A 12,547-nucleotide genomic window follows, 5' to 3' on the forward strand; every position below is an offset into this window, starting at 1 on the left:
CGCTTCATGCTCATCTGAACAGCAGTCAATCATCATCATATGTTCTGGCTGACAATCATCATCTTCTTGGCACGAGCGCTTCTTTGTCGGGTCCGTTGCGCTTGTTCGTTCCCGAGTTCACGACGAATAAACCTCGTTGCAACTGAAACGTCATAATATAAGAATGAATAAATTAAGTTTATGTGTGGTATACACATGAAGTCTGTTTTCTATAGAAATGTCTTTGTTCTTCACTGTCCAGGTGTTCCGTTTCAGCTTCAATATTAGGGAGCATGATGGACGCTCACGACAACAAGGTTCGGCCTCAAGGGGCTTGGTTCCTATTACTTTTTCTCACTCATGTCATAAAGGCGAGCTACGCCTTCCATACGACCACACACGAGGTCACAAAAGTCAAGGTCTTCTATAATTGGCACAAAAAAAAAACAGTGTTTCACACGAAGGGCACTTTCCCGAGGTCGTCTTTTTGATCCCGTCCCCGGCTGTCGTGTTTTGATAGAAGTGGATTGCTAGAGACCTGTGTAGTGTCCGATGGCAGCGTACCTATAAGAACACCAGATGATGCGAAATTTCGTAGCCCATCAATGCAGGGTCACCTGATGGTATCGCGATTTCGGGACGTAAAACCCCTCTAATTATTAAAATTATGTAAGTCACCAGCGATATTGTCTCAGCGTTGTGGCGATGAATGCTCCAGCAAGACTGGGAAGTACAAGACTCCTTATTTGGGCTATCTCGTAGCCAACAAATGAAAGCGCAGTGTACAAGCGGTAGACGCTGCACACTGATAGCGGTGTAAGCAGTTGTGGGCAGTCCAGTAATCAGCCAAGAGTTCAGGGGGCCCCTGAACCACAACGAGTCGAAAGGCGGGACGGTAGTTTCGTTCTCGCCATCACTGCTCTTTCTACAAGCGCCATTTTCTTCTGACCGCTTATGTATATACACACAAAACTCTTGGAACGCAAGCACTAAGCATCAGCCAGTCAGCATCGCATGATGAACTGCACGCTGTTATTTCAGCTTGCGCCGTCACCAACGCAGAAAGTGAAGTATCATGAGTTTATCGTGCTCGATAATGAAACGAAACAAGGCAGAACGAGCACATGACTGCATGGCGAATCAGGGTATATGAGACAATTCACACTTGACATCTCTCACATATCGACCAAGCGAAAAGTCACGCGAACAAACTCTTGTCGTAAGGAATTCGGCCGCCAGGACCAGAAAAGGCGAGAGAGGGCAACGCGCCCTTTGTATTTTCAAAGGTTGTTCAGGGGCCCTTTGAAGTGCGTCGGCGTTTATTCACATGCCATCGAAGGTTCCAGCGTTATCTGAAGCGGCTTCGTAAGTTCCCGAATAAACTCTAATGCCCACGATGTGCGCTTAATCCGTAGATACACTTATATCGATTCTATTGTTTTCTTTCTCTTCTCGCTCAATTTTGATATGTTTACCACATACAAGTTATACACGACATGCTGTTTCATTGTTCTATACCACATATTCTTGTCTGTTAAATATGTGTGTTTATAGGTATGTGTTAACAGATGTGTACATATATATATATATATATATATATATATATATATATATATATATATATATATATATATGAGTGGGGAAGGTGACAGCAGCACCAGCACAATGCTTAATCGCTGTCTGTTCCTTGTGCAGTTTTGCGCTGGCCTGGCAGCTCCCTTGGTAGCCACATCTTCGAAGGTTTTTGATGTTTCACCGGTTCCTGATCGACACGCGCAAGTTTTGGCTTGCGTGCGCGCCGACTGCCCTGTCCTTCTCTCGGAGCAAAGACATGGTTCGTTCGTCAGCATGCCGGCAACCTTCTTCGATGACATCATCCATGACAGCGTACTTCTGAAAACGCCCACCGATGTGACGTCGGTGGTCAAGGATATAAAAGCGCCACCGCAACTGCATCGCTTCAGTGGGGAAGGTGACAGCAGCACCAGCACAATGCTTAATCGCTGTCTATTCCTTGTGCAGGTACGTTACCTAAGCAATGCCTATTGCCTTCGTTCTGGCGATCGATTTTTGCTGCTGGTACCTTGCCCCCACAATTGCTCATTTATGCTTACTTCATCATACGCTGATATTGTACACGGCCTGTGTAGTCTCTTACTAAGCGGCGATGTGGAGTTAAACCCGGGACCTCCGCAAAGGCTAACTCGGGCTAATTTGGCTAACTAAGGCCTTACATCGCGCACAGGTTCTCCTACTCGAACGGATTCTAATAATCTATCAAGTTCTGATGCCGACAATGAATAGTCTGTTTCATAAATGTTTTCTCAAATTCTACCTGGCCAAAAGAAAAAAAAAATTGCCCGCAGCTTCCCTCGGGGGAACACTGAGGAGGATGCGGAGCATATAATTGGTTAACGGGGTGTTAAAGTGCGACTTACTTGGGTCGATGGCTAAATTGGTTAACGTGGTTGTGAAATGGGGTGTTAAATTGCGACTTACTTGGGTCGATGGCTAAATTGGTTAACGTGGTTGTAGCAGGGGGTGTTAAATGAGTGAACACGTACACACGTATGCGAAAGGGCGGCGCTGGTCGAAGGGACGTCGATCATTGTGTTTGTGGATTCATTGGAATTCCTTTCACCGCGACCTTGGACGTCGACGCGCCGTACAAACCAACCGACGAGCGGCAACTGAGCGAGCGAGCGCCGACCTTGAGTATATATACAGCGCGACGGCGCATGCACTGTCAGCTGTCGAATGTTCGAGAAGGGGGAGAAGCGCAACGGCGCATGCGCGCGCGTCAGCTGCCGATGTTCTCGAAGCGTGACGGCGCATGCGCGCTACATTATACAGCTAGCGAATGTTCGTGAAGAGGAGAAGCGCACGCGGTGTGTAGAGGAGGAAGGGTGCACAGATGGTGGAGGAGTGAAGCGCGCGCGGTGTGTAGAGGAGGAAGGGATGCACAGATGGTGGAAGAAGGAGGAGGAAGCTTGCGGACGGCGCCGCACTACAAGCCTCGAGTATTAGATGCTCCGCATCTAATAGAACAAGATGTCGCGGAATTGCGTAACTCTGTCAACTCCCGGTTTGAGGCTATCGAAACGCGTTTAACTGTTCTAGAGAAGACTCGACCTTCTCACAATGCTGCATTCTACGACGAACTGCGTTGCCGAATTGAAAAGCTGTCTTCTACAGTCAACAAGCTTTCTTCTCGAAATGATGATTTAGAAAATCGTTCGCGCAGAAACAACCTTATCATATACGGTCTGGAGGAATCGGAAGATGAAAATAGCGATTGTTTAAAGGCCAGTCTGTCGAAGTTTTTTTCAGACATACTTAAAGTTGAATTTCCGCCGATCGAACGATTCCACAGGATCGGTTGATACTTTGTTAGTAAACCTCGCTTGGTCATTCTTAAGCTTCTTGACTTCCGCGAAAAGATTAAGGTGCTGAAGAATGGCTTTAAGCTGAAGGGTTCTAAAACGCGTATAACGGAGGACTTCTCTGAACACATATGGATTATTCGCCGAAAACTATGGGACGCCACTGCATCCTTTAGGAATGTCGGTTTCACTGTGCAATTAAGGTACGATCATGTATATATAGATAATGCGTGGTATGACTGGGATTGTATTTCCAACTCATTAGTAAAATCCACCAAACAGTTTTCTAAACGCCCCACTCTTAGGAAATGACCGAATCATGATAAGGTGTATATTCTCAATATAAATGCCAGAAGTCTCACTAATAAATTTCCTGATTTTGTACACTTGCTTGCTACCTATGGTCCTCACATTATTGGCGTCACGGAAACCTGGCTTCATTAGACATATATGATTCTGAAATTACTCCACCAGGGTTCAATGTTGTTCATACTGATCGATTGCATGGCCGAGGTGGCGGCGTTGCCATCTTCTTGAGGTCTGATTTGAGTTTTTCTGTATTAAAGTCACCTGCAGATATTGAAACCGTCTGGTGCAAAGTTCATATCGCGAACTCTCCAATTGTCGGTGTATTTTAGCGTACCCCAGGTTCATCACCAGATCAGTTAACAGTACTCAGTAGTTTTGTACAACAAAAAGGCTTTTTTTCAGGTAACCTAATTTGCATGGGAGACTTTAATGTGCCTGGCAATTTATGGCTATAGCTCTCCACCTTGGGCACCGATTCATCAATTTGTAGAAGGGTGATTAATTTTTCACTAAACTTAGGTCTTAAACAAGTTGTCACTGATGCCACAAGGGACAATGCTATACTGGACTGCGTTTTTCTCAGTGCTTTACTGTATACAAGGGGGTTTACAGCTCAGGTCATTAATGGTATTTCTGATCATAAAGGTGTACTAATCTCTCTTAATTGTCCAGTTCCGAAACGCCGCTATGAATATACAACTTTTCGCGATTATAGCCTGGCTGACGATGTGTCTATAATTGACACCTTAAGAAGCGAGTTTGACATTTTAAAAACTTAACTATACTGGTGATGTCAACAGTTTGGTGTCTTATTTTGAAAACATTGTTATAGTATGTATTGAAATACATGTACCACTAAAAACTAAAAAGAAAAATACTGAACTTCCATGGATAACGAGAGAAATACTGCATTTAAAGCGTCGACTATCAAGACTAAGGCATGCAAGTCATAATGGCAATGCCCTGCGTAGAGCTGAATTCAATACAGTGAAGGAGGAATTCGTAGGAAAATAAATGCTGCTAAAGACTTCTTTTTCTCGTTTACCTTGCCAAATATGGTTAAGAATCATTCCCGAAAATTTTGGAACTCAATCTCGCCAAAGGAATGCTCTACTAGTACATTCGTCTTTAATGAAACTCCTACTAGCCAGCCGCAGGTCATTGCCAATGCATTTAACGAATACTTTACGTCTGTCTTTGCTCAGGATAATCACGAAATTTCTTCCTGCACTCCACTTCATGCCTCGCTTGTTTCTATTCATGATGTCTCTGTGTCTACAGAAGGTGTTTTTAAATTTGATTTTAAATGTTGATTCAAAAAAGTCGTCTAGCCCAGACAATGTTAATATTATTTTTCTTCATCGCTATTCTCTATGGACAAGCCAATACTTGTCAGTAATTTTCAACAAATTATTATCAACATCGACTGTTCCATCACCGTGGAAAATTGCACAAGTCCTTTCACTTCACAAATCAGGTAGTAGGCAATTTGTATTGAACTACAGGCCTATATCATTAACCTCTCACTCATGCAAACTACTGGAACATATTGTCTTCAAACACATCATCAATTTTCTCGAAACTAACAATATTCTGTCCAATGCAAAACATGGTTTCCGGCGTGGATTTAGTACCATAACTCAGCTGACAGAATTCACTCATGACATATCTATAGCTCTTGACTTAGGTCTTCAGGTGGACGCATTATTCATAGACTTTTCTAAAGCCTTCGATACTGTCATCCATTCAAAACTTCTATATAAACTCAATCTCTTACTAAAAACCAATCGATTGTTCAGTGGATTAGAAGTTTCTTTTCAAGTCGCAGCCAATACGTATCATTGAACACCTTCCATTCATCTAAAGCACGTGTATCTTCCGGAGTGCCCCAGGGATCCGTGCTAGGGCCATTACTTTTTCTGTTATATATAAATGACCTACCCGGCACAGTTTTCACTAAAATTCGTCTTTACGCTGACGACTGCGTTTTATATCACGTAATAAATTCACCTGATGATCATCATACACTCCATACATCGTTCCTAAACTTTTGCAGGTGGTGCCAAAATTGGCAGATGAGCATTAACTTTCAAAAGACAGCTGCTATGTGTTTCAGTAGACAGAAAACCCCATCTGTGTTTGATTATTCTTTTAATAACTATGTAATGCAGCGGGTCTCACAATATAAGTACCTTGGTCTCCTTTTCACTACTAACTTATCTTGGTCTAGCCACATCGATACAACATGCAACAAGGCTCTGAAGAAACTTGGATAGCTTAACCGCTCACTACGTTTAGCCCCAAGGGAAACAAAACTGCTTACATACAAAACCCTCGTACGACCGATCCTTGAGTATGGAGCCACTGTATGGTACCCTTATAAGATCACTGACATAAAACGCGTTGAATCCATCCAGAAAAAAGCTATTCGATTCATTTACAGACGCTATGATTGTAATTTTTCACCATCACGCCATCTAGCGCAGCTTGGTCTATCATCCATTTCTAAAAGACGAGACATCGAGTCTCTGAGACTGTTTTCACTCTTTATTCAATTAACCGCAATATTCACCACACAACAACTACATGACACCTGCCAAACCATCATCCACCAGAAACAGCCACGCACCTAATGTATCTGTGTTTCATCCTCGTACTGATTTCTTCAAATACACCTTTTTTCCTCGGTGTATTGAAATATGGAACCTCATACCAGGTCACATTCGGTCTTTGCAGAAAGATGAATTTTTGAAGGCATTAAAAGACGGTGTGCTGTAAACCTTTCATTGTTTGTATAACTCTGTTTGTAAAATTTTTGTATTCATATGATCTGCCAATGTACTTGTGTATTCAGCTGTTTGTTTTGTACCTTTTTATTATTTCTTGCTGTGTACCCACTCCTGCGATAGCCCCATAACGGGGCTGCAGTATTTGAAAATAAATAAATAAATAAATAAATAATTAAATATATATATATATATATATATATATATATATATATATATATATATATATGTGTGTGTGTGTGTGTATGCATTCTATCTGCTATTTCTCCTTTTATTATTACGTATTTCTGTAATTATACGTCTGTAAATGACCCCAATACTAGCCTTGGGCTAGGGGGTGATACACTGTTTGCAGACAAAATGCACTTATTTCATGTGAATAAAACTTCAAAACTTCAAAAACTTCAAATCTCATTGGAAGATCGAGTTGAGCAGAGTAGAACCTAAGAAAGTGGCACACACCCACGCTGAGGGATTGGCCAAGAACTGGGTAGTTTTCCAAAGAAATTCCTAAAACAATATTGATGCTTGCTATCCGGGCACACGTTCGTACAAGGGCGATGCACATGAATACCGCCACGCCACGGTGGTCTACTGGCTAAAGTACTCGGCTGCTAACCCACGTGGTCGCGGGGTCGAATCCCGGCTACGGTGGCTGCATTTTCGATGCATGCGAAAATGCTGTAGGACCGTGTTCACAAATTTGGGTGCACCTTAAAAAAAACTCCACGTTGTCGAAATTTCCGGAGCCCTCCACTACGGCGTCTCTCATAATCATATGCTGGTTTTGGCACGTTAAAGCCCACATATCAATCATCACGTTCTTATTGAAAGAGTTTGCTGCGCAAGCTCGTAAGTGCAGAAGGAAAAGGCATAACAGTGAAGAACGAAAGCAAAGAGGGACGTTTTTTTCTGTTCCTCGCTGTTACAACTTTTCCTTCAGCCCTTCCATGCTCACGCTGCAAATCCTCTCAATATGCACTCCAACAACCCCAACTATCTGTTCTTATTCAATGGGTCACACGTGTAATGGGTCGGTAACATACGAAATTAAAAATACGTGACCACGTGTAGCATTAAGTTTGGATCTATCACTCGTGAATCACGAGGACCTGTTTTTGATCATAAACAGCCTTCTACTGGTTGCACCTGCTTTGCGTGTCTGGTCATGCTTCGAGTCTGGCAAACATCTGCGCCGCTCGAGCGAAGCCAGAAACGAAACGGGGCTCGGTGAGATGGCCTCTACGCAACGCGACATCGGCGTAGCCTGTTTGTGCGAACGCGCTCCTTCAATTACTATTTCGACCATGCAGCTGTCGTCCTGACGCGGCATCGAATGTACACGACGTAAAAGGCTGGGCTTTGAAGCGCAGTTTTCTTTTTTCATTTTAATTCTTCGGGCGAAAAAAAAAGACATTGAACGGTACTTGAAAATGTCGTGCGAGAGTTGAAGCACATTCCCGACAAAGCAGCTCAGGGGTGAAGAGCCAGAATGCTACACATGAGACTGTTTAAAAAATAAAGGGAGAATCGTATGCGGTTTCCCGCAGCTTCTGCGTCTGGTTGATGATTTCGACTTTATTAAAATGACAGAGGGCGGTGTCAAAATACATGATAATAGTGAAGTTTATTATTATATATTTCAATTGTTGGATTCATAAGTGACTTATGAGGACAGTGACGATCCTCTCACGTTTCTGACAGTAGGCCACAAATGGGGATTGCCCAAAAACCGGGCGCCAAAATCTTTAAGTTAGTGGGAGTAACACTCTTTAAGTTGGTGGAGTCATTAAGTTAGTGGGATATGAACATAAAACATCCATTAGAAATAAAGTTTACAATATGAAATTGTGAATATTGTTGAATGAAAATGCTTCACGAAGGAACGATCAGGCAATCAGATAGGCTCAGAGCCAAAAATAAGAATAAGAATATAAAAATAATATATAATATTTTTGTTTCCGTTACTTACGCAAACACGGCAAAGCAAACGTACCTGTGACCATTACCTAATGTGAGCTCTCTAAAGGATGAAATTACGGCAACATCTATTTCGAAACCTAGATTTTGAATTAGATCGACAAAGTATCTTTTGCTTTGATGAGAATCTTGGCAACAGAATGAAAAAAAGTGGTCTGTTGTTGATATTTCCTTGCAACAGACACATAACGGATACGCTGTGAGCAGAGCTTTATTTAAATAGTACTTCAGATGCGGAATTTCACAGTGTAATCTGGTGATCGTAATTTATAACTGCCGAAATACACACCACTGTTTATTTGAGAAAATATTAGATATAGAAAGCCTCTGATTTTATCCAGTCATAATTGGTCTATTTTCTTGTGCAAACAAGCATTTTTAAATCTTAGTGTTGTCCCGTAAGTAGTATAAGGTAAAATTTAGAAGAGGGGTTCGTTTAAAGATGCTGTGGTTAAAGAGTCTGCCATCTCATGCAGATAAATCCCGCAGTGGCAAGGTATGCATAGCAAGTGTAATTTACTCAGGTTTTCTGGCATCAAATTGCTAAACATACCGATGAGTGGTTTTTTTTTTGCTGCAGAAAGTGCAGTACATAATGAGAGAGAATACGTAAGGATGACTGCTTCCGATTTCCTTGCATGAACTTTACGAAGAACGAGAACTATCCTGCTTAATCAACTCAAAGGCTATTTTCGTCTAAGTCGATTTATAGATCCTGCCATGCCCCTTTCCCAATGTTTTCCTGCAACTTAGGTGGTTGAGCCATGCCTCCGGTGTCGGCTCACCTTTGACCAAGCAATTACGTCACTTGGTGACGACAACCCGACACGTCGTGTTACGTGACGTCACAGTGATGCCATAGCAACGCCATGATGACTACACTATCTGGAACGTCATTGTTCACGTCACATTCTTATGGCAATAAACTATCACAATTTTTTAGATTCGAAGCATCGTATGGTTGTGTTTAACCCAGTGTTCCTGCGGTGCATCCACCCATCATCATCATCATCGTCGTCGTCTATCTATCTATCTATCTATCTATCTATCTATCTATCTATCTATCTATCTATCTATCTATCTATCTATCTATCTATCTATCTATCTATCTATCTATCTATCTATCCATCTATCCATCTATCCATCTATCCATCCATCCATCCATCCATCCATCCATCCATCCATCCATCCATCCATCCATCCATCCATCCATCCATCCATCCATCCATCCATCCATCCATCCATCCATCCATCCATCCATCCATCTATCTATCTATCTATCTATCTATCTATCTATCTATCTATCTATCTATCTATCTATCTATCTATCTATCTATCTATCTATCTATCTATCAAGCCGCCTACAACTTTTAGCTTTCCTGGCCGTTTCGCTAATGGTATCAATACCAAACTTGGTACGGCATAACATGATTGTATGAAGAACATATTTAACTAGTCCTAGCATGAAAACCATGACATGGATGTCATTAATGTTATGATTTACATTTCATAGTCCTGCAGCTTTTTCGGTGGTTTCGTTCGCATGACCATTTCTAATGGAGGCGGAAATGTTGTGGGCCCGTGTACTCAGATTTGGGTGTACGTTAAAGAACCCCAGGTGGTCGAAATTTCCGGATCCCCCACTACGGCGTATCTTACAATCATATGGTGGTTTTGGGACATTAAAGCCCACATATCAATCAATCAAATTGTTCGCATGGTATGTTGTAAAACCGATATGGTATGACATGATTGCATGCCAACCACAAGTGACAGACCCTAACATGAAAATCATGACTTGTGCGTCATGTAATAACATGACTACATGCCACGCTCATGATGCGCTCATGGCCATTTGGCTAGCGTCACATATACTAAGTTTGGTATTACGGTGCGTGAATGAATGACAAAGGTATGTGACTAGTGCAAACATGATAATCACAACATGCGTGTCATGTAACAACCTGACTACATGCCACACTCATGATGGGCTCGCGGTCGTTTCGATAGCTTTACATATGCCAAATTTGGTACTACTTGACGTCAATGGATGACGAAGGTATGTGATTAATGCAAACACGATAATCATGAGATGCGTGTCATGTGAGAACAAGACTACACGTGACAGTCAAGGCGCAATTACATTTTGACTTGGCACGGTGCGCGTGCTCACCGGCGTTCATTTCGTCGGGTCCCGCCGGCGTTGCAAAGCCAGGCACCGGTTCTGGCATATAGTCGCAGGCGCGCGCCGCGCTGCGTTACTTTGACGCATGCGCGTTTTAGCGCGTCCGGCGTCCCTGCGTCACGAAAAGAGGGAGACGCAGTGTTGTCTACATAACGCATCGGCGCGAAATACAGCATGTCGCATTTCGGGCTGGTTGCCGTTGGGCTGCGCCGAAGGACCCTGGTCGTGCCAGTCGCGCCTGGTGTCAGACCAGAGAGCTCGCGCTTTGCTAACGTAGCGTCACTGTGCCCAGCGTGGGCGCGCGTCAACGCTACATTGGAGTATATTGGGCCCTTCATGATGTGCTCGTGGCCGTTTTGCTAGCTCCCCATATACCAACTTTGGTGTAACGTGACGTCAACGAATGACAAAATATATGACTGGTGCAAACATGATAATACTGACACTTCGTGCCATGTAAGAAGATGACAACATCCTACGCTCATAGCGTGCTCGTGGTCGTTTCGCTAGCTCCACATCTATACTAAATTTAATATCATGTGACGGGAAGAGATGATGAAGGTAAACGATACATCGAAACAGTTATTCATGACACGGAAGTTATGTATGGCATAGTTAATCTTCACCTCGTAACGCTGTGGTGGTTTTAAGGTGACATATCAACCTTTCTCACACGTGCTTCGCATATCATCAATTCCTACTGTACGTGATATTTCCCAATTTTTTCTTTCATGTTTGAATCTACGGAAAGTTGAGCATAGCTCGCAATAAGTGCATAGAAACACATCTACTTGAGCGCAGGCGTTCATACCAGCAGGACCCAAGCAATCTAAGGACTTCGCGGAGTCGCCATCTTGTCTTAACAGAGAAGTAGCCTGCGTATCTGTTTTTGTCTCCCATGCTGTCATCTCGAAGTTGTCTATTATGCTCGCTATGTTAGCATTTGAATGGGACTTAATTATTATGGCCACCGTCCACTTAGCTGTCCAATTAACCATCTGTGGTGAGTATTAGAACCCACCCTGTTTGGGTAGGGCTCGGCGGAGTGAGGCGGTATGGTGGCGTTGTTTGTGAGCGGTGAATTACACTACTGTGTCATGACGCTCAGCCTAGTTGGGGACACATTGTATTGGGAATGAAGGGACAGCTACGTGGGTGGAGCTTTTGCACACAGCTCATACGCAAAGTCGTTCGGTACGGCGCATGGTTCGTAATCAGCTTTCTATATCTTTCTTCTTCTTCTTTCTTTATTTGTTTCTTTCTGTGCCAGTATAGAAAATGGAGCGAAAGCAAAAGGCTGAAAGCCTGACAAAGGGCCTTTGCTCCAAATACAGTGAGGCAGACAGGTTTACATAGGAATTTTGCAGGATACAGAAAAAATAGAAAAATATACAAAAATACATAGGGTACATGTGCAAATACTGTAACACATACAGCAGTAATAAAGTGTTATTTATAGTAAACAGAAATATACATAACCATCCTAATGTTTTAAATACCAATAGATATAAGTTGCGATTTTTCATGACTATTGCAGAGATATACAAAAATAACACATACACAGGGAAGCTTAGGAAAAGAACACACGCATAAAAAGCATCAGATACAACTTAGGCAAAGAGGACATATAGAACGATAGTCAAGAAAATTTAATGTTGTTCTCGATCAGTACCATCCTTATTGTTTGCTTGGAAACTGTACAATTTATATCTAGGAGGCTGTCGATTTTGTTTAAAAACGTGTGTATCTGAAAAGATGAGTGTTGTCATCCGTAGATCGTTCGAGTCTTCGGAGTCCTTCAAGCGTAAGTACGAAAATCGTACAGAGAACTACGAGAATCCAGTGAATGGTAGAGTCTATTGCGTTTTATGTACCGAAATAACTTAGAATAGTAAATCTGGCTTGCTTTGAGCATGCGATATTTC

General features: G+C 42.5%; 1 protein-coding gene across 1 annotated transcript in view; it reads left to right on the top strand.

Annotated features, from left to right (window-relative positions):
* Positions 1–1,827: 1,827 nt before the first annotated feature.
* Positions 1,828–12,547, top strand: part of LOC142774266 (uncharacterized) — a 447,394-nt gene continuing 436,674 nt past the window's right edge. The window contains exon 1 of the mRNA XM_075874657.1: positions 1,828–2,001. Within this exon, the coding sequence (XP_075730772.1) occupies positions 1,828–2,001 (174 nt within the window). The remainder of the gene's footprint in view (positions 2,002–12,547) is intronic.

The sequence above is a fragment of the Rhipicephalus microplus genome, chromosome 10 (genome assembly GCF_043290135.1).
Source record: "Rhipicephalus microplus isolate Deutch F79 chromosome 10, USDA_Rmic, whole genome shotgun sequence".
Taxonomy (NCBI): Eukaryota; Metazoa; Arthropoda; class Arachnida; order Ixodida; family Ixodidae; genus Rhipicephalus; species Rhipicephalus microplus.